Genomic DNA, 24304 nt, shown 5'->3' with positions numbered 1-24304 from the left:
GGAGAGAGAAAATCAACTTTTTGTAGGTGATATGAGTTTGGTGAGTAAAAAGTTAGTTCAATACCCCCTCGACCCTTATCACATACACTTTTTATATTTCCAGTATGTTTAGGGGTTTCTTGTGTAGAGTTCAGGGCTAGCTGCCTCACTTGCACAGCCATTCTATAAATCGCCATAGACGTAATTCTATTTCATGTCGAAGAAAAATATTACAAGTTTAAAATAAGAATTCATGATTGTGGAAAAATTATTAAATTCATTCTAAGTTGTGCTTAAATGCCAGAACTTTTTGTTACATGTTAGTTTAAGGTAAATTTTTCACTTGTTTTTAAGCTAGGCCATTTGCCATTATTGATTTTCCTTTCTTACTGCTGCGCTACTATTGGACACATATAAAGGGTAAAATACTGGAATGTCATTTGATGCTTTTTTAAGGAGCAAAAAAGTGCGTATAAAAAAGCGTAGAATCATTGAAATTTAAGTTAAGTTGTTAGTTAGTTGTAAACACTTCTGTTAGATCAATGTTGAAAATTTCGAGTGATTATTTTTAAGGATTAATAATTGTAGATGCAATATTTGGTAAGATTATTTTACCTATTTCATTATCTTTTTTTTTGTTTCTTAAATTTATTAAACATTAAACTAATTTAAAACAGTTGGGCGGGAAAAGAAACTTTTTAAAGCATTTTTTAAAAAGAAAACCCAAGAGAAAGCTATAAAAATGGTTTGGGGCCATGAGTCACTTTTTAGGGGAGGTCCTAAATTTAATTTTTTTTTTTTTAGGAAGGGAGGGGAGGGGATAATTGACATCTTTACAATATTTAAACCTAAAACATTTTTACCCCACCCAGATGAAAATAAGGATAAGAAATAATAGACTACACCAAAGGGGAGAAATGGGGGAGGGGGACAAGTTATTGAAAATTTAAATGAAAATTACAGGGGAAGTTTGTACAGGAGGGTTGTAAAAAGGTTTGAGTCCTGTTAACTTGCTGCTGACTGGCCCCACCAGGTTTACCCGGGTGAAATTTTAAATTTTCCCTGTCAAGTTCAATACCAAATTACCCGCTGGGGTAACATAAAAAATTTTAAGTGAACAAACAAAACGACGAAATTTTGTTAAAATTCCCCTGACAAAAAAAAGAACCTTTAAATGTATCAGAATTTAAAAACATAATAAGATATTTTAAAGTAAACCTATAAAATAAAGTTTGTAATAAAAGTTTATGCTTGAAGCAAAAGATCTCTAAAATGATTGAACTATATTTTTTTCAGGGATTTTTTATAATAATAAAAACCTTTAAATATTTTGATATTTTTTTCTTTCAGTTTTATGGAACAACCAAACTTTTTAGATATTGCTTCAAATTACAGAGAATGTTTTTTAGGAAAAATTGGAGAAAATTTTTCTGGGGTTAGACCATAAAAAGGGATGGGGGGTGAAATGTCCCTTAGCATTTTTTTTACAATACAAGGAAGTTACTTTTTAGGCTTTCTTTTTAGTCTTTAAAATATTTTATAAGACACAAAGGTTTTAGAATTTTAATAGTTTTATATTAATTTTTTTTTATTTTATTATTTTTGTAGAAATACAAGAAATACGTATGAATGAACATAACATTTTAGACGTCTTAATATGTCTTTATGCATTCTTTTTAGACTATCTATAAATGTATTCTGAAATAACTACATAATTGTACATAACAATCTATATATCCAATAGAAAAAAAATGGGATCTACTGCAGTTCACAGTAAAATATTGCTGGTAAGCAATATTTTTAAAAATCTATGAATTTTAAAGGCTGCTAGCTGCCAAACGGCTGAACGTACAGATCATGCCCGCACACTGATTTAAGCGGCATAAGAAGGCCTACAAATAATCTGGAATAGCCATAAATCAATAATGCATAATTATCTCGCAGTGCAGAGAAATGCGCGAAAAATACCTATTTTACGCGTTTTTTCTTTAGTAAAGCTTTCCCTGTGCATCATTGGATCTTGGCTATTCCAGATTATTTGTAGGCCTTCTCATGCCGCTTAAAATGGTGTGCTAGCATGATCTGTACGTTCAGCCGTTTGGCAGCTAGCAGCCTTTAAAATTAATAGATTTTTGGAAATATTGCTTACCAGCAATATTTTACCGTGAACTGCAGTAGATCCAAAAAATGCTTAACAGACAACTTGCTATTTCGTTATTATTAATTAATATCATTATATAATCGTTTATGATGAAAAATTTTGAAATTAATCAACTTTAATTTCTTGATGACGGTATAGATTTTAAGTATTTAGAATCAAAGCTTTTTAATAAGTAATGTTTTTTTTTCTGTCAGTAACAAAACTTGCTTTAAATCTCCCCTTAATCTACATCTAAAAGAATTTTACTTTAAACTAGTGATGGCAATCCGTCGAATTTTTAGGCCGGATTCGGAGTCCGGATTCTTAAAGAATCCGTCAAAAAAAGTAGCGGATTTCCGGATTCTTATTTTTGGCGGATTCCGGATTCGGATTCCGATTTCTAGCAATATTTTATAAGGATTTTTAAAATTTTGTTTTAAATTAAGTGCTACATATGTCCTAAAAATCAATGTTCTTGGTGTTCCCTAAAATTCACTTCCGAGAATTTTTTGCCTTCAAAGAGGAGGAGTTGAAAGAAAAAACTCAAGACGCTAATTTTAGCCTACCAAATAAGAATCCGGAATCCGCTATTAAAAAACGGATTCCGGATCCGGATTCGGATTCCAAAATTGGCCAAAAATTGGGCGGATTCCGGATCCGGATTGCCAACCCTACTTTAAACAATCTTCAATTTCAATTATATTCTTTGAATAAATTAATAAATAAATGATAATAAATATTACATAGTACGGTATTAAGAAAAGAAAAAAACTTTGTTTTATTAAAAAATTTACAAACAATTTATAATAGTATATCATAAATGCATTTAAATGTATACATAAGTTATTTCTTCTTCAACAAGGATTATAACAAAAAGAAAAATGAAGCCAACATATCATAGAATTAGACAAACAAACATAAGATTAAACAATTTTGAATTGTTGGAATTTTTAAATTGGTTAATTATAGACATTATACATACCGTTTGAGACGAAATTATAGATATGCTAAGCTTATAAAATCATGTCTAAACGTTCTAGGGATCATATATTAGAATATAAGAAAGCTTCGCTCATTTAATTTTGAAGATTTGATCCCCTTTATCTTTGATTTTCCATGAACATATAAAAGTACTTTTTAAAATAAGAGAAGAAAAGACAATGTATTGAGAGGTTTTGTGATTATCAAAATTAAAAATATTTTTCTCTGTTGCATTTCCAACTTCTACCACTCCTTTGGTTGGCCTAAGACTTCTTATAACTGTAAACTTACAATTAAATTTCTACATATAAAGGCATTACAATGTACTGTTATTATAATGTACTCTGTGACTACAGGAACGTTCTGTCTGGAAAAATCAAAGTACAAATGATTTTTTCTCTCAGATTTGTATTTACACAAGACAACGGCTGCAGTTTTTTAGGGAAAAAGATACATTTTTGTAAAATTGAATTAATTTATTAAATTAGATAGAAAGCCAAATTAAATTCAAATGAAATGATCGTTTAAACTTTAAAGGTATTTTTAAAATTGTACTTTTAGATTACATATTCTTACTATAAGACTACTGTATATTTAATGATCAGTCAAATCTTCATATTTTAGGAGTTTTTAAACCCTTTACTACATTTCAAAATATACTATTAATTTCTCCCTCGACCTGATTGATTCATTTACATCACTCCTTTTTATAATCCTGTGCACGTGCTAACCTAAGACTTGATATTATTAAGTCAAAACTTTTAACACAAAATATGATTTTAGAATTTTAAAAAAATCATTTAATGATTGAAACACCAGTTCTCGTCTGATCACTAAACTTCAAACTTAAAATATCACCAAACCTACAACATACAAATTAAATAAAAGTTTAAGCTTTATTATACTTCTGAAAATATGCCTTAATTTAAATATTACATTGTTTCATTGGTTATTTATCCATGTACTTTTTAACTTGTGTACATTCTCGGTCTGTTGTGTGTCTGTCATCGTTAAGATATATAAACCATTGATCAGATTACACTTACATCTATAAAAAAGAATGTTTCTTCACCAAAAATAACAGATTTTTTTATTTCAGGCGTAATGTTGGTGTGGGGAGGAGGGGGTGTGAGTATGGCAGCTGTGCCACCAGCCCACTGTGCGCCCAGTGTTGACCGGGTCCGCGACATGAGTCTCTTCCACGACTTCAAGCTGAAGCGGCGGAAAGTGGACTCGCGCGGCAGCAGTGATGGTAAGTTCATTATTTACAGAGTACACATGACAATTCAATAACAAGGAAACAACTTTTTATGAAAAAGAAAAAAGCAGTAAAGTCCAATATAGTATTTGTTTTTTCTATTCTTGTTAAACAAAATTATTTAAAATCTTTAAAATAATTTAAATTTCCAAACATCCTTTTTAAAATGGTCTGTTTTACATCCAAAGAAATTAAACAAAATGTTTTGCAAATTAATTTAAAAGGGTTTTTAATTTGAATACAACATAAAACAAGGCATTTTAAAGTATAGGCCAGTTTTTTTTTTACTAGCACACATTTTACTTAGAATATTCTTATTTCATCATTGCATTTTTGGCAAGCAATGTCTACAAATCTCCTTATCTTCCAACCCTAAGTAAATATTCCTTGTTACTGGTATGTAAATTAGGATGTAATAACGTCCTCTTGGGATTAATTCTAACAATTTTGAATAGAGTTTTAAAACACTAGAATGGTTTTAACACCTCCATTTTCTCCTTACTCCATTAACTGCTGGACTCTACTAAACTTGTGGGCTAGTAATCTATCTGCCATTGTCCACCTCCTTTTTTGGTTTTAGCCAATAAAGTTGTAGAGCCAAACAGACACAGATTAATAAACCTTTACCATTCTAAGTTATCATAGTTCTATTATTTAACAGAAATTATCTTGTTAAAGATATGTTTAGATTTTAGTAATGTTTCAAATCATTAGCTTAAACATTTTAAATTATTACCAAGGGATACACAGATAAAATTATCTTCCCACCAATTTTTATATTATTCTACCTTTTACTTAATAGATTAATTTAATTTCTTCCTACTTAAAAATGTATATTTTTTTAATGAACCAATTTGATTATAATTAAAAACTTTTCGTGTATTTTTAAAACATTTTGTTATCAATAAAAAATATCAGGAAATATTCTTTTTTTTATGATTAATTATTTTTAGATAAAAATTCTAAAAAAAGTGTCTCATCATTTAGCTTAAAGGAAAATCAATTTTAACCCATTCTTTTGAAAGAAAGGGGTGAGATTTATTTTTGAAAGATTTATAGAAAGTGATTAAAAATTAATGGACATGAAATATGATAATTTTTTTCCTAAAATAATTTTGATTTTAAAGCCTTTTTGTAGCAATTAATCTATAAAACTTTTCCGCAAAAAGAATGATTCTAAAATGTATACATTAAAAATTGTTTACATTAAACATTTTAAGTACGAGTATAGCCAAATGTTAAAAAAAACATTTCTATTTTATTTCGCATATAAACGAAAGAAGGGACTTATAGTAATATTTATCCTCTAAAGGATTGCCTACCAAGGGTAGAATTTCTCACATAAGAATATTTGTTGAAACATGTGAACATCCCCTAAAGTTTTTATGAGTTGTGTGATGATTAGCTCAATTTAGTTTATATCAAAGTTCAAAATGAATACAACTTCTTGGGCGTAAAGCATCTCTAAAACAAATACTCTTCTTAAGATTTAAATTTCGTGTCTTTGGTATAATGTTTCTATTAATACAAATTGTTTTCATTCATCTTCTGATAGGAGTATTTTTTCAATTTAGCAAAAAAATTGAAAATTATGTCTTTGTTTTATTGCTATGGTTATTTTTTGGTATTTCAAAATAAGACTTCCTATATAAGACATTTTTCAAAAAGAAGCTTTATTTAATATTTGAGGTAATAAAGTCATAAAAAATTATCTTGGGTCGTTAAAATGTTTTAAAACAGTCTTCAAAAATATGTTTGAACGTTTTCGAGTTTAAATTTCGCGGGGTTTATGTCGGAGTCAGCCTTGATTTTTTCTAGGGGCATCCCCTCCCCCCCTCATACAATCTCTCTCCCCCTTTCTGAACAAAGGTATTACCTATACCAAGCCATACAAAGAAAGAAACTAATTATTCTAAATCTTTTTTTCAAGGAGAAATTTTTGGAAATTGTCCGTTATTTACATCAGCCCTTATGCTTAATAGAAACATTATTCTAAATACAAAAGTAGTATGATATGAGTCTGTATTTACGTTACTTAATATCTCTGAAACAAATGAAATTGTGAGCCTAAAGTTATCAGTAACTCTTTGCTATTGTTCTGACCAGGTTTTTGGCTTATTAAGGCTGTTTTTGTATCCAAATATTGATTTTATAACAAAAATTGTTTGCTTGAAATTTTTAAACGATTTCAAGCAAGCGAAACTCAGAACTTAAAGTGAGACTGGCAGTATAAAATGAACCTGAGCCACAGCAAAACCTGTCCAAAAATGCAGACCCAAGCCTAAAAAAAGAAGCTTGGCTACAAACTTTCGCGGGTAAATTCGAAGGATATTTTTGAATTTTTTTCAGGGATTAAGAAAAAGTACTTTATTTCAACCAAAAAATTTACTATATTTTTTCTATGATGAAGTCCTATATACATAAATCAATAGCATGTAAAATATAATAAGTAAAATTTTAATCATAAATTAGCTGGTTCTTTTACTCCTGAGTTTTTGGCAGAAGAAAGAAAGTAAAAATCAAGGGAATGGGGAAGTAAATTAAAACAGACAAAAAATGACCAAAAAAGAGAAGGATTAGTGGGAGGTGTTGTTATCTAATGTATAAAAAGGGTAGGGTTGGTGGCTTCAAATGATATATTAGGCTGAAATCCGGAAAAATTATTTTTGGAAGAAATTTTTGGGTGGTGAAATTTTTGAGTATATTGAAAGACAAGAGTGTTGTAAAAGCAAGATTGATTTTCCTAATGGTTTGAAATTAAGGGCGAGGAAGGCCTTATGTCACAAAATATAAAGTAGAAATCTGGAGGATCAAGATTCATTTACACCCAAATTTATGCCAAACAAATCTACACCTTCTGGAAATTAAAATATTTGGTGAAAAGTTTGGACAATAAAAGACAACAACACCCAATCAATCTCTAAAGTTGGAGAGAGATCTTTGGGCACCAGATTAGTTTATCCCTATGTCCACTCCCTTCCTGTAAGGGATCTCTTACAACCTCTTACAGAAATATAATTTTAAAAACTAAACCTGATAATTTTACAAACAGAAGGTTATCAATTCCTGATTAATATTAGGTTAAGGATGTAACTTGAGCTAAATTGAAAAAAGTTTTTAGAAATTTTGAGTGCGGTGCTTTACGCACTTTTGGGCTATTACCCATCCGCTCCCCTGCCCTCCCGCGTCGTCGCCTTAACCTAAAACTCCGTCGCCGCAGGGGTTTGGGAACACAATAATGAAATCAATGTTCAATGTTTGACTTCTCAATCAAAGTAAAGTGTTGACATGTCATTAATTGGGACAATTGTCATTAATTAAAATTTAACGGCCTATCATAGGAAGATAATATTCTTAAAGCATTATATTAAAAGTCGAATGTTTTACGAACGTTTTCAAAGGATAGAATATTAAAAAAAAACATAAAATAAAATATTAAGCTATTTTTATTTTGTATAAATTTCATATCTAGTAGATAATTTTAAACATTCAGTTTTCTGAACAATTTTCCCTTTCTGCTACTAATAAGGGATCTAAAGGGATAAGACAAAATAAATGTACACTCCAATGATAATACACAAATTTACCCCTTTCTAATGATTACAATTATTTGTTGAAACGTTTGGACTTTCAAATTATTTAACCTACCAAGTCACCAAAGTTGTTAAGCCAACGAATAAGAAACGTTATCATAAAACTTTGGGGACCACTGTAGTAAACAGCCCTATGTCCGCTCCCTCACAGGGTACTAACGCTTCTGTTCTGTCAAATTTTGTCATAAAATCAACATAAATGATTATTATTTTAAGACATTAAAGTCAAATATTATATAAATATTATAGACTTGATATTTCATATAAGTTGTCAAGAAGTATATTTGATCATTAAGGGGGGATTTAATTTTTAAAAAAATAGCCTTTCATTCAATATTGAGTAACTTTAATGGAAAAAAAAATTACAACATCCTTAAAATTAAGCCTGACAAAATTATCCCTTCTGTAGTTTAATATAATTGGTTCAAAAAGTTTGGCCATTTCTTAAAATTGCGTAATTTGTTTTAAAAACTTTGGGTACTATAATAAGTTATAGTGCAATGTGTTCATCTTTGGTAAAATTGCTTAGAATACATGATTCGGATAATATAGTTACTTTAGATATGATGAGCTTACAACCGTAACTAATCAAACCGTCATACGGTTACACACTGTATATTTCAAATCTTTGCTAAAATCAAAATTTCACCCCAATTATATATCGAATGATATTAAGTTTCTTATCGATTCTTTAACATTAAAAAAACATTAAATACTTCACATATATCAATTTATTTAATGATATTTATTTGATAAGATTTTATTATTTTTTTTATATCAAAAAATTATTACATTTCTTTGATTATTCATTGCTTTTAATTAAAATATACTTAACAAGCACTGCTAGTTATAAAGTATCTGTGCTATTAGAAAAAAATAAAAAGCAAATACGTTGTTTCTTTAGATTTTTTAGCATAATAATTCTTGCGATTAATATTTTCATTCATGTACTTTATGTAAAAAAATTTAATATAAAACTATTTCAATTCATAGTAAACGCAATTTTTTACTCTCAAAATTCCTCTAAATATACATTTTGTATATTATTTTTTTGCTACTTATTTCTAAAAATTGCTGGCGGTTTCAGCTGCAGCTTTAGCTTTTCTAGATATACTAATGTGGCTCATAGTAGACTTACCTTACCTGCTGCCGAGCCTTATTTATACTTCGAAACTACACGTCATTAGAATAAACAAACTTGCTAAACCTTATTTTAATATTGCAATTTTAAAATGTGCAATTTTGGTGGAAGCGTTTTAGACAAAAGTTCAGACACTACGCTATACTATATGAAAACAGGGAAAAGGTCGATGGTAAATTGCATTTTAAATATTTTTTTGCGATTTGCAAGATCTTTAAGTAAAGATAAATAAATTCACAAGCAGACATACTGCTTCTTTTTATTTATAGATAGGTTGAAAATTCAATTATTGAACTTTTTCCCTTTTCTTTTGTTGCTGGTACTAATACTTATACGAAGATCGTAGTTTCTTGTAATATTGTACACATAGGGCCTCTCTCAGAGGTAAAGGTACCCGTCGGAGGCACAGTGGTTCAAACAACAACAAAAAATGGACATTGAAATATTTTATCTTATTTTAAGTCTTGGAAGTAAAAGTCTAGTTTGGGTTACAGTTTTTCTAGGACATCGGATAAAAGACTTGAACCTGTCCAAGATATTAAAAAGCTTCCCTGGACAGACAAATAAGCCGTTTTAGACATTTAAATACTACGAAATTCATAGAATTCGTGGATTCATTGAACTTCGCGGATTTCTAAAATACTTCCTGAAATTTTCCAATGTAAAATTAGTATAGTATAAAAGAGCAAAGTATTGCGAAGATGAATATATGGTGGTTGGCAAAAACCATATTTGTGACGCAATTTTATGCGTTTTAATCTACGGTTTTATAAATATTTGTATTATGTAATTTTGAATTTATGAAGAGTAATTTGTTTTCATGAAGAAATATTAGGCTTTACCTTCTGAAAGGTCATAAGCTATTTTGTTGACATTTAATTTATTGGCATATGTATATCGACTGGTCATTTAATTTATGTCGACATTGTGACAAACTTTAAGCATTTTGCCAATATCCTATGTTGATGTAAAAACAGCACAAAACTTGTTTTTTACTTAAATATCTTAATTAAGTAATGGTATGTATTGTAATTAAACACATAAACTGTTAGTGTTCAGCCTTGAACACAACAGGTTTTCAAGTAACCTTCACTAAAGAATTGAAAGTACCAAATTGATTTTCAAAATTTCCCACCAAAAAAAATCGAGGAAACCAGTTTTGAAAATTGGTTTGCTGAAAGGTCTCTTGCAACCATTTTCTTGACCCAAATGTCTGTCAAGGTCTTTGTTGTTGCTTAGATAGGCTGTTGTAGGCTGTGGGTATGCTGTAGGGAAGTTGTGAGAAGGTTGTTGATTACACTCCTAGAAATAACTCTTTCTTGATAAATACATAGCATTTTAAATAGATTTTTTTAAGAATAGTATTTAAAAATTATAGACTTTGTCATTAAAATCTAGCATTCAACTTTTGTAAATAAACAAACAACTTTTTCTCGTAGCCTAAAACCTGCCCGTCACGAAGTTTCAGAGATCTTAGTGTACAAACGGATGGTTAATTAGACTTTATCAATATTGAAAACTAAATATTTTGAAATTTTTTTTACAGTGCAATGTATATTTTTAAGATTCCATGGTTGTTAGCATATTGCCCTACCATTCTTTTTTTTTCTCATATCAGGTTTTACAAAATATAAAGAAAGCAATATCCGCCTTCTTTAATTCAAAACTAGTAATAAAGGAAGAATTAAAGTTTCAAAGAAATAGGACTATTTATCATTTAATTTTGATGTATTATTAATCAAACAATAATTGTATCATTATCAGAGAAGCTTTATGTTGGTGTTGGTTAGATCTCAGAGAGCTTTACTGAAAATAGGCAAATCCCCTTTAGGAGAAAGAGTCCTCTAAAACTGCCATTCATAAAAATAATCACCCAAAAAACAAATTTGTTCATTTACCCATCTTTTTATTTTCAAACTCAAATAAAAATTAAACACTCACATACACACATAGAAATCTCCATGCCCTAAAACCTTTCCAACTATCCAACCACTATGGGCGTTTGTCAGGGTGGGGGGCGGGGAGGTGGGGATACTTTCTGACAGACGCAGACGGTACTTGTTGCTCATATGACCTAGAAATTATTTTCAGAAAAATCAGGGGTTAGGGGATGGTCAAAGATGACAATTCTATTTCAAAACTCGATTAGGAGAATAATAGTAAATTTTTATTGGAAATATGTATAAAACATAGTGAAGACTTTAAAAAAAACTGAGTAGATGCTGTAGAGTCTAGACAGTAGATACTGTAGAGTCTAGACTTTCTAGATACTGTAGAATCTAGATTTTTTAGATACTATAAAGTCTAGACTGCAAAGTTTCTACAAAAATGACGTATAAACCATTTCTTAAACGTACTACGGACATATCTTTGTTATAAATAGAACAATCAGCCTGTTCCTTTCTCCAAACAAAAATCACATTGAAAAAGAAATAATGTGTATCCCTACTACATACACAGTAGGCTCCCTATTACTCAACATATACTACCAATAGCCCCTTACAATTCCCTTTCTTTCTTTTTATCGTCACAGACAAATCCCCTTTAGGAACTATATGAGTAAGCCACCAAGGATTAGTGACAAAGCTTTGAAAAATAAAAAATGTTAAGTAATAAGTAGAAATTTTGTTAACCAATTGATTATGTTTATTGTCCCTTTCTTTTAAGCCTCAAATCTAGCCCTCTCAAAATCAGCAAGAATTATGTCAACAGATAATTTTAAAAAAATGGTTTATGTCGACTACATAGGCAGGGGCGTCCAAGCTTTTTTATTTGGGGGGGGGGGGTAAAATTTGGAAAATAAAAATTTTGGCGGTGCCCCAAGCTCATTTTGGGGGGGGGGGGTAATCTTTATTTCATAGAGGCATTTTTTTTATTTGGGGGGGTTAAAAATTGAAAATCCAAAATTTGGGGGGAGTAATCACCCCTTTACCACCCCCCCTTAGACGTCAATGTACATAGGTATGGGTTTTGATAAAAGAAGTCATTACTGACAGATATATTTGACACATGCAGATCATATATTTGTCGAATATTTAATTTAATAAAAATATTTTTATGAATCCTGTCCCCAATCCAGGAAACTAAATGCCCCTGAATTTTACCCGCGAAAAAATCCGAGGGAAAGTTACGCAGTTTTTTTTCCTCCGTTGAATATTTTAGTGAGCTAAGACCCTGACACCAAATTTTTTGGGAACGTGGGGGCTAGATAAGGGTAGGGGGGGGGTGCAACCATAGAATGCGAAAAAGACTTGTTTTTATTTTTTCATCTATTCTCATAGAATTAATGTATATGCTACTTCAGACATGTGTGACAATTGAATTAAGATTTGGGGGCTTTGAAACAGACACAGGTGTATTACTAGAACTTTTTTGCGAAGTAAAGCAATCCTGAAATAGAAATAGTCTTTACCATTTTTGTTGCATATTTCTATCAAAGGCCCATACATTAAACTAGTATATTGTGTGATAGTTGCCTTTGGATAATTAGAACGGTTTCACCCATTTGTAGTTGGTCCGCACTGACTTGAACTTGTTGGTAGTATATAGATGATTTTTGGGTCATCATATAAAACAACAATATTGCGCCCCAAAAAATGTTAATGTTTATTTTTTACTAAATGTTGTTTCAATTGGAAAAAAACAGGTTAAATTGACAACGAAAAAGGTCTAAAATATAAAAATCACAGAATCAACAAGACATTGCGTAGAAACTGTAGAATTTGACTGTGTTATTACTGTTGAATCTTGATTGCACAGTTTCTCTGAGAATAAACATTTTATCAGTGTATTCTTCTATATTTAATGGTCCTACTGAAAGACAGGCATACACATATCCTAGTTATAAACTTGCCTTGGTAAAAAAAATTTAACGCAGTTGTTATTCAACCAAAGAAAAATTTACTATATAAATTGTAAAAATTATGCTATATTGAATTAACTCTGAATTTTGAGTAAATTGAAGGAAATTAGAAATAGGACCGTTGCTGCCCTACTTTTATACTTTTAGGGATCCTAAATTAACCGCCAAAAATGACTTCACCTTTCGGGCCTTCCCTTTCACGCGCAACACATTTACCCCTCCGTGTCCTTACTAAAAAATCTCCAATATTGCGTACTTTTTTCACCCCCAACCCTCTATATTTGTCTACCACCTAAAGGCCAATTTTCCAACACCACCTATTTTTTCCCCCACCCCCCAAAATTTTTTTCTTTCACTAATCTCCGTCCGTCTTTTCTATGCTTGCAATGTACTTCGGGGAAATTTGGTGTTTTTGGAAAAATTTTACTTTCAGTTTCATTTGCACATCCGACTGTCTGACATGTCAGTCAGTGACCAGTGGTAAAAAATCTGTTTAAGAAAAACTAAAAGTTATAAAAAAAATTTTAAAAAAACATAAAGTGAAAAAAGTTTATACATTTATAAAATCTATGATGACATCTAAAATGTTAAGAAACGGGTGACTAAAAAAACAATAACAAAACCAAAGAATTTATTGAAAAAAAAGTACAAAAATTTGATTCCAAAATGAAGATGCAATTCTGGACAACATATTCTCGGCATTATTTATGCTCTTGTCAGAAATGTAAGTTTTTATAACATTATTTTCCCTGCTTTGAAATTGATTATACTTGTGAAATTAAATCTACTTTTTTTAATTGGTATTGCAATATTGACACTACAAAAAAAGATAGATTTGCCTATCCTATTTGACAGATATGTTTTAGATTTCTTTTCTTTTTAATATAAAAGATATAAATTTATGTATTTGAAGGAATAAGGAAAGTAGGAACCAATCTTGGGGTATATGAATTAAATATCCTAAAACCATCTAGGAACCTAAAAGAAGCTTTCATAAAATGGAGAATTAAATCGGTAAAGTAGTTATCGAAATCTTAAGCTACAGACAAAAAATATCAGATTTTTAGAAAATGTAAAAAGTACAGCACTTTAAAATTCGTTGCACCCTATGATTACTAAAATATCTATATATAGAAAGTCAGAAAAAAACAGTTCCGTATTTAGGAAGCGATATTATGTAGCATGTTTCATTTATGAAAATTATATAGATAGCAAATCTATATTCCTAAGTGATTAGTAAATTAGAATTAGTGGATGTTTAATTCAATGAAAACATAAAATATAATGAAAGTTAATTTTAAATTTTTTATTTTTTTTTGTATTAAAATTGAAATTTCTGATCTACACAATTTTAATGAATGCACTAATGTATGGACAAATGGATGGACAGACTGACAGACATTCATATGTCTGTTTTATTTAAGGAAAGGGGAAACATTGGGCATATTTTTGTATCGTAATTTTCATCCAAAACTGCATATTTTTGGGATGCACAAAAAGTTTTAAAAAATTAGTTGAAAATATTTTGTATTTAATAATTGTATTTTCTGAGTTTATCAGTGAATTTTGCATATTTTAACACATATCTTATTTAACTTTTTTTCTTAAATATCTTATCAATTTGAAAATCCAGAACAAGTCTACTCTAACAATGTAATAAATCAATTTTACCGTTATTTGTCTTGAATGCACTTTTTAGCGTGTTATTGTTGCGCTACTTTTGGGCCATACATTTTTAAACATTTTTGAATGAACTTCGTCAAGTGGGTGTTCATGTCAATTAAGGGAAGTAGAAAGGAAGGAAGGAAGGGTGTGTGTAAAGTTTTGCAAATGTAGCAAAAAAGGGAGCAGCAGTGGGTGGAATTAGAAAGGGTGTAATAACATAGCAAGCCAACCCTAGAGAAATTTACGGGGATATTTCCGGTGTAGTTATTAGTCATGTATCACATTACTAAAGCAGCCAACCTAGGCTAAATATTTCTGTTATTATGGGATGTGTAACAACTCTTAAACTCACCCTTATACGTCGGTGCTTCGTGACAAGAGGAAGTGCCGGGTTGGGGAAAATAAGGAAATGGACTTAATTAAACAGGGTCAGGGGAGGGAAGTTTAAGCAAAACCGGGTAGAAGGAAGAGGGGGAGGGCTAGAGCACTAAATGAAAGGTGGCTAAAACTTGAAAAGTGCTAATTAAGTTTTCTATAATGCTTTAACTTTAATATTATATCAAGGGTTAGAAATTAATCTTTTCCCTACTTTTTTTTGGTCATCACACTTCCCTTTTCCTACCTTTCTCTTGCCGGCATATTTTACACACACACACACATAAAATACACTTTGCGAATGTGAAAGCTCTTTATCATTTCATTTGATAAGAGAACACTGCAAAAAAATTATCAAAATATCTTGGTTGAAATTTTCAAACTTTTTATAACATTATTTTGAATATTAACTTTCATTAGTCTGACAATTTAATGTGTGTTTTTAAGAGTCAATTCAAAATAAATAATGTAATTTTTAACAGTGCATATATTGAAAAATAACAGAGTAAGGAAGCATGAGGGGGATAAAAAAAAGTCCTAATACTTTTTAGGACACGGAAAAGCAAGGGTAGGAAAGTCAAGGGTGGTGGTGAGGGGTTGTTTACACTACCCTGGAATATTTAGGGGAAATGGAAGGGTGGAAAGGCCGAAATAATGTAAACATGGATATTTTAGTATCATATATAAGTGACAAACAGTTGTTTTTCAAACTGTGATTATTCTAAATTTTTATTTGATACATTATTTACACGAAAATCAATAATAATCAATGTCTATGTTTTCAAAAGGGGGTCGTTTGATTGAAAAATATATATAAATTTATACTTTGTACATTATAAAGAAGCTAGACTAAAGATTGCTGGTAGAATTTCGGTTAATAAATTTATAATCTTTTTGTAGTGACCAATGGAAAAATATCATATAGAAGAAGATCTTAGGATATATTTTATTTTCCATTGTCTTATCCCCCACTACCTGCCATCAATTTGATAATAATTTAGCAACATCTTTTGTTACAGTTTGCAATTATCTCATTTAATCAATTTTATAATTAACTTTTTTAAAGATTACAAAAATACTAATTTTCTGTTAGCTATGTTTGGTATTTCTTATTAAAATTAAAATAATTTAATATGAGATCTCAAATTTTTGATGAATTTCAGAAAATTGTATTATATTTTTGTTTTTATTGAGAATACATACCAAAAACTGTAAAAAAAAAATATAAATAAATATTAATAATTTCTATTTTTTTCAGGTGAGGGTTTTTCTGAGATGACAAATCTCTCCCCAGAGTTTAGTGAGGGGGGAGGAAAACTTGGCTCCACAGACCTGAAACCTCTAGATGGCTCTGAAAATGGGTAAGCATTCAATATTTCCTGCTTTGTATCATATCCTTCTTATCAGTATATCAATTTTTTGGTTAATATGAATTCATAAATAGTTTTATGCTTTTTAAAAATAAATAAAACACATGCACACTTTTAAAACTATTTCATTTTTTATGTAAAAAATCACGTTTTTATTAAAGATAACATGTTTTATTTCTTTAACATAAATTTATCAATTTAAAGTTTTTATGATTAAAAACCTAAAGTTCAAACTAAGTTAAATATTATTTTTAGAAATCTTTTTTTTTCAGAATCGGGGGATCAACAGTTAGTAGTATTCGCCTTAAAAAGGAGGCCCCCGACCCAAATGATTCCAGGGGTGAAGCCGAGTCCATGGCGGCGGGTTCAACCAGTGACCGCCGATCGCCGACCAGCATGCTTTCCTCACCGCCGCCGCCACCGTCGACGACAACGTCGGCGGTCGCCGCGTCCACAACAACCACCACCGACCTTCCTATGACGCACCGGTTGCCGCCGGTGGTTGTGAAACAAGAATTTTCCGGACTTGAATTAAAATCTCAGTGTGATAGTTCTACTAGTAATAATAGTTTTACCAAGTCAAGTCACAGTTATAAAAATAATAATGTGGTGGAGGTGAGACCCCTAGACATCTCCATGACCTCGCACAACGAGGCGTCCACGTACCAGTCCCCGTACACGGCAGCCTCGACGACCACATTCTCTTCCGCGCCCCTGTTGTCCGGCACGACTATTACAGCTGTACCTCAACCGCCAGCGGCAACATCAGCCGCTATAACTACTGCAGCCATGTCCCTGTACAGCTCAAAACTGTATAATACGTTGTCACAGCCGCGCACAGAAAAACCGCGGTCTTCAGTACAGATAACTGTACACAAGGGTGGCGCGGCGGCTTTCAATCAGTTTCCCCGGCCGGCGGAAAATTTGTACCAATCCTCGCCCAAGTCCTCCCTCAATGATGCAACATCCATGGTGCATATCAAGTCTGAATACTCTCCAGTTCAGATCATACCACGTGGCGGCGGCGGCGGGATTGGCGGTATAAACAGCCCCATGGGCTCCTTACCGCCCATGTTTAAGCCTGGCGGCGGATATTCTTCGTATTCCACCCCCGCATCTACAACAGGATCTCCTTCTCATATTGGCAAGCCCCACAACCCGGTGACATCTGTGAGCAGCCAGCAGCCAGACTCGGCCACACTGCACGAGGACATGGTCGACCAGAAACCAATCTTTCTTTCAGCAATCCAGAACCTTGTGGCCAAAAACCAGCAACAATACTCGGATGGTCGCACCCCGAGTCCGGGATCTTTCAACCCGTTCCCTCTCCGGTTACCTCCTCAGTCGCCTGTTCATCCGGGCAGCGGTATGGTCGGTGGGTCAGGTCCACCATTTAGATCACTTCCACTAGGCATGCAGCATTACCAGAATATTATTAGCAGCTCAGACCTCACTAGGCCGCCAATGCTTGGTGTCAACGGGTTGCCGCCGCACAGCCGACCCTCGCCCGGTCTCCCCCAGCCAAAGAGACAGGATAAACCAAGCAGCTCTGGTCTGCCCGGCACCAGCGTTGTATTCAGCAAGTCTGGTGGTGTGCGCACCATGGTGTGGAGTCCGTCCCCGGGACAGAGCCCGCGCGACTCGCCGCATAGTTTCGGAGTTCCCGACACGACGCGTCGTAGCACGGATAGCGAGCATGACATGCAGGCTGTGAAAGGATTAGTCGAGCTCGGCCAGTCCGCCAACAATTTACCGCCACAACGGTCTCCGCAGCTACCAGGAGGTGGCGGTGGTTTCTATCCCCATCACCAGGATCTATTCCCGCCTGGCTCCAGACCGGTCTTTCCATCCAACTATTCCAACGTGCCGACAGATTTGTCGTCAAAAATGCGACCTGTCCCCATGGTGACGCCCAAGTCAGAGCAACGCCACCATGTTGACATGGCAGAATTATGGAAGGGCAACATTGGTCAGTTGCCGCCGCAGGCCCAGCCAGCCGGCGGTTTCTTCAACCAGAACAACGGTGAACCGACCAACCGAATGATGGACGAGGACGACCAGCCCATGATCTGTATGATTTGTGATGACAAGGCAACAGGGCTGCACTACGGAATCATCACCTGCGAGGGCTGCAAGGGATTCTTCAAGAGAACCGTGCAGAGCAAGAAGGTGTACACTTGCGTGGCGGATGGAAACTGTGAGATCAACAAGGCCCACCGCAATCGTTGTCAGTATTGCAGGTTCCAGAAGTGTCTGGAGCGGGGAATGGTATTAGCTGCGGTGCGGGAGGACCGCATGCCTGGTGGCCGCAACTCTGGTGCAGTGTACAACATGTACAAAGTCAAGTACAAGAAGAATAAAAAGGCTATGAAGCCAATGCCGCCGACAAGCAGCGTGGCCGCCTACAACCAGTACAACCTGATGTCAGCCGCTGCAGCTGCCGCAGCTCATAATAATGGCGGTCGTGGCATGGGCGGCATGACAAATGTTGAGAAGATGGACACAATGTATGCGATGTCCTCGTCTGGTAGCAGTGATCCTGGGGTGTCAGAGGCCACCAGTCTGTCGGCGCCGCCCTCGCCGTATTATGACCGGCCGAGCCAGCCGCCAGCAGGAATTAATATTCTCAAGGCTGTTCTTACTGGTTCACAAGATGTAAGTTTTTCTTATAATATATAATAATAAATACTTTTAAAAAATTTTATTCATTCATACGTTGAAATTATCAGTTGAAATAATAATATTTTTTCTAGGGCCTACCGCAATATCGCCAGATGGACCGAGCTCGAAAGCGTGAGCGTTACGAGGAGAGCTGTCGCCTCATCCAGGAGCTCATCGACTGCGACAACTTCGAGGACATCTCTACCTTCCGGGACGTGAACGACCTGCTGGACCACAGCAATGCCCGTCTCTCCGACAAGTTGAGCAGGATAGGCGATAACATTGTGGCCAAACTTGTCCAGTGGACCAAACGGTTACCTTTCTATGGTGATATTCCCATTAATATTCATACAAGTTTGCTGGCAAACAAGTGGCATGAGCTGTTAGTCCTCACAACCTCCTCTTATCAGGCCATCAATGGTGGACGGCGGATGGGCACCACAAGGTCAGACGGCGAAACGGCGGAGCTTCATCAAGAGGTAAAGATAATTTTCAATTTAAAAATTTAATTCATAATGTAAATAGTTAGAAAAAAACCGTTTTCATCTACTGAAGACTTTAATTTTTTTTCTCTACATTTTTCTTTTGTTATAGGTTGCCACCAACTTAGTAACCCTGCAGACTTGCCTAACCTCTATGATGGGCCGACCCATCACCATGGACCAATTGCGCCAGGACGTAGGCAACATGGTGGAGAAGGTGACCAAGGTGATCACCTCCTTGCGGAACTTCAGACTGACCATCCAGGAGTATGTCTGCTTAAAGGTCGTTGCCATGCTGACAGAGGATGGTAAGTAGTTGTAATCTTTTTTAAACATTAGCAATTATACAAATCAAAATGAAACTTGTTCTGTTGGTTACAAAAAAAACTCAGATTTAAAATTTTGTAGGAGTAGTACAGCACAGTGAACTAGAGATGATACACGACCGTTACCTGAGCTGTTTGAAGGCCTACAGCGAGTACAACTTCCCCGCGGAGCCTGACAGAGTACAGCACCTGCTACATAAGTTACCTGAGGTACAGGAGGCCGCCGGCCTTCTTAAGGTGTGTATTTTGATCTACTTATTGCTATTTAAAAATAAATAATTTTAATACCGATCTATAATGCTATAACAAAGACTAATAAGATTATTTCCCATAAAAAAAAATACATTTAACAAAACTTGTTTTGAATATTTGGAAATTTTTAAAATAAAATTCTTTTTTGTTTAGGCCAGTAAAATGTTCTATGTTCCATTTCTCCTAAACTCTACCATAAGTTCATCAGCTGGCGAGGATCTGGTTATTAGACACTAAAGAGGAACCATCATATACACAGCGGCGGCGGCATGGCGGCGGTAGCTGTAACGGCGGTACCCGTTACAAGCAGCGGGGTAGAACTTAAAACATAAAAATGAAAGAGTCCAATGTACCAACAGAAATTTAATAATATTTTACATCAAAAATAACATGAAAAAACTTTTGTTATGTTTTGTATTGGAATTAAGAAATCAGAATTTGTTGAAGCTGTTCCTGACAGACTAACAGGCCAGCAGAAGGCAAGAAAACACAAGAACAGAGCACCAGTTACCTGATATTATAATTAACAATTTTTAAAATGTTCAAAAATTTAAATGTCATATTTGCTAAGGCTTATGATTATTTTAGAGCAGTTTTTTTACTTTTTTCATAAAAATATTTAGTTGCTTGTAATTTTACTTAAAACTGTGCCTCACCTTTTTAAGCACAATAAAATAATTGAAAATGTAAATTGCTTCAAAGATAAATTAAGCTCACAGTTTCTAATGTTCTGATACTTAGTGCCTAGCTTAGGTGTATAAAATGAGAAAAATTCGGGTTGGAATTTACCTATAACCATACAATTATAATACAAAAACATATTTGTATAAATTGTATCATATTATAGAAAATTTCTACCTAATTTAACTCATAAAAATGGTACCTTGTTTAATATAAAAACTTAAAATCACCTCGTCTTTTTAAACTTCATACTTAACAGCAACTTTACTACATTTTTGGTAAAACTGTATTTTCTCAACTTTTTATAAACAATTAAAAAACTTGAAACATGTAAAAGTTACCCTAATGTTATAATACATACATTTTCTTTCATAAATCTACCAAAACTAATATTGAAGTATGTAATATTTCATTAGACATGTACAGAAAATCTTCCTTTTTAATAGAAAATCAAACCAATCTTACAGTTACCAAAAGTTTTGGAATAGCAACAAAAAATGAATCTAGATCTCTTCACGTCTTCCTTATTTAGCATTATGTGACCATTTTCATTTTTTTTTTGTCTTTTTACATATTTATAAAACCTTTTTTTTCAAATGTTGTGTTAGTTTTTTGCACATGAAATTGAAATTTTAAATGACAAAAATTGGAAAAAAAATGTGTCAGCCAATCCACAGTGCAATATTTTTATTTCTAAATTGAATTTTTATTTAGCTTTTCTGAGGCTATGATGAGGGACAACGAATGACTCCGGAAAATGGGACAAAAAAGCATGAAAAACAAAAATTTAAAATTATGCAATATTAACCTCCTGTTGATTTGATTAAACAGGAATTATTTTGTAACTTTATTGGCATTATATGTTACTGTGGCCCAAAAATTATTCAGGTAGAAAAAAATTTCTCTCCCCCCTTTTTAAAATGTACATATTTTGCCCCCACCTGAATATTTATCAAAATTTAGATAAAAGCATTATTACTTATCAGTTTAATGAATCTCTTAGAGATAGGATTTTTTTATATTTTAGTAAATTATTAAAGATTTGCTTAAAATATAAAAATCTGAAAATCAACTCTCTATTATACTGCACGTATTTATGTATCTTTTAAAGTATTTCCTCTGATTTCTTCACTAATCATCAATAATATATAACACAGTTAAAATTAGTTATTAATATAATACACATATGTAATATAAATTGATGTTAAATTTTAAATAATTGAAATTAACCAATTGATCTAAGTCCGCCCACTGTGACTTTGTTATGTGCAGAGACAGAAATTGAAATTTTTATAAAATAAAAAATGAACAAGACTGGCAAGGATTTGATACAGATGCAAGAATAGTGATTTATCGCATCGCATTGTAAACATCTATAAAAACGTACAATTATAAGATTAAATCCAGTTTTGTTAGACCCGAGATGCCGAAGGCACTGGCTAAAAAAAACTTATTTTAACCTTATGATTGTACATTTTGATGCTCGTAGAAAACTGGATATAATACGATGTTATACATAATTTTTCGGATGGTTGAGAACCGGTTCTAATCCACCGGATATTAATCGGTTTTGAAGCGATACTGGAAAAAAATTACTGTGATTGAAAATAAACTAAACTTTATAAATGTTTGCCAGTTATGTTCAATATTATTCTTTAAATTATGATGTCTGATCCTGACTATGTAAGGAACAAAATACCAGTTGTTACAAATCTAGATGCTACTCCCCAGAGAGGGATAGCTACTCCTGTATCCAGTGTTCACTGTTCATATTTCTCTTTCTATCTGTATTATACCATAAGCAGGAAAAAATATCCAAAAATTATTTTTTAATAGATGTTCTTAATGTAAAGAAAATCACTGCCAAAAAATTTGACTGACCTCAATTTTTTTATCAATAACTTTTTTGAAACCAAAGTCTGAGTGTGTTTTTGGATATTTTTTTCTTACTTTTTAATAATAGTAACTTTTTGGAACAATTTTCTAAGCTGTAGATTTTTACAAAAACAAAACAATAGTAGTTTTTAAAATATTCTCTTTCCCTTTCTTAGAAATAGAAATTTACCTACGGTAATATTTACTAATATAAGTTATTTGATTAAAAATTAATTCAAGAAATCAAATGTATAGACTTAATAAATTGCCTTATAACTTGATTACGGCCATTTTTTATAACTTCATATAAAAAATTAGAAAAAAGAAAATCTTACTGTGTTTCCATTGATTAAGACTTGACTGTGTGTATGTATAGAGTTTTTATTCATTATTATTTCTGTTTGGTTTTATTATTTATTTTAAAAATTTGTATGTATTATTTTAATTGACAATGTTTAGTTAGGTATAATTTACTTAACATTATGTATAAATTCGGTGCTAAAGTTACACACACACACATTTTAACACTTTATTAGTTTTATTATTACACCACTTTTTCCTCCTTGCTATACTACGCACCCTGCGCTTGTGGGATAAGAAAGTTGAAAGTACTGTCTACAAAAAAGAATTGCATTTTATGACGTAAAATCATAAACTATCATTACAAAAAAACATACTTATTATATTAAATTTTATGTAATTATACTTATTTTTTCTTTAGCAAAAAAAATACTTTAAAATGTCTATTGTCTTTCTTTGATATGCAAGACAACCTCAATCTTTTTTTATACCCACGAGCACAGCGTGTATACTAATACTGATTTGCATTTTTATACTAAGTAAATATTTCTTTGTTTCTTCGGGCAAAGTGGTTTTTACTTCATTTTTTTATTATCATAAAATGTTTATCTATCTATCTATACAGTGTCTAAAACTATCTTTCTATTAGTTAGAAAGGGACGCTCACACACTTACACATGTTCTGCATAGTTTGTGAAAAAGATAAGAATGAAAATTTGACTTGTTGTTGTGTTATAATTATTATTATTGCTTTATTATAATCTGTGAAATAATAAACATGAAAAATATATAAATTGTTTTCATTTTTTTGTTAGGTAAAGTTAGTTTCAACAGCTATCGTCAAATTAAAAAGATATATCTCCCAAAATGAAAGACTGTCTAGTATCCACGTCGAACGTTAATCTTTTTTCTCGTATTCATTCGAATCCGGTGGATAGGAACCGGTTCTCATCCATACGAAAAAACTATGTCTAGCATCGTATTATATCCAGCTTTCTACGAATATAAAAATGTACAATCATAAGATTAAAACTAGTTTTTTTAGCCGGTGCCTTCGGCACCTCGGGGCTAAAAAAACTAGTTTTAATCTCATGAGTGTACATTCTATATCCGCGGAAAGCCGTTTATAATACGATGCGAGAAATAACTATTTAAGAATTAGGAGTATGAATTACACAGTCGACATATTATTACTTGGATGTTACACCAGATTTTCATGTACTCTGACAAAGTGATGCTCGCAGCTGTCTAAAATATCAATATCCCGTCCCTCCTAATGGATGAACGAACTGAGCAATAAATAAGGTCAATATTAAAAAGCCAAATTTTCACCTGTCAGTATATCCACTTATATTCTATACCT

At 32.5% G+C, this 24304-nt stretch overlaps 1 protein-coding gene across 4 annotated transcripts in view; it reads left to right on the top strand.

Annotated features, from left to right (window-relative positions):
- Positions 1–23735, top strand: part of LOC145316942 (uncharacterized) — a 58088-nt gene extending 34353 nt beyond the window's left edge. For all 4 annotated transcript variants that reach the window (XM_080157792.1, XM_080157791.1, XM_080157788.1 and 1 more), the window contains exons 2-8: positions 4200–4352; positions 16253–16355; positions 16637–19019; positions 19118–19504; positions 19620–19815; positions 19916–20070; positions 20239–23735. In XM_080157792.1, coding sequence (XP_080013918.1) covers positions 4205–4352; positions 16253–16355; positions 16637–19019; positions 19118–19504; positions 19620–19815; positions 19916–20070; positions 20239–20322 — 3456 coding nt within the window. In that variant the 5' untranslated portion in view covers positions 4200–4204 and the 3' untranslated portion in view covers positions 20323–23735. The remainder of the gene's footprint in view (positions 1–4199; positions 4353–16252; positions 16356–16636; positions 19020–19117; positions 19505–19619; positions 19816–19915; positions 20071–20238) is intronic.
- Positions 23736–24304: the final 569 nt, after the last annotated feature.

The sequence above is a fragment of the Acartia tonsa genome, chromosome 4 (assembly GCF_053477335.1).
Source record: "Acartia tonsa isolate MP-2025a chromosome 4, ASM5347733v1, whole genome shotgun sequence".
Taxonomy (NCBI): Eukaryota; Metazoa; Arthropoda; class Copepoda; order Calanoida; family Acartiidae; genus Acartia; species Acartia tonsa.
The sequence above is the reverse complement of the archived record's forward strand: the minus strand, read 5'-3'. Positions and strand labels throughout refer to the sequence as shown.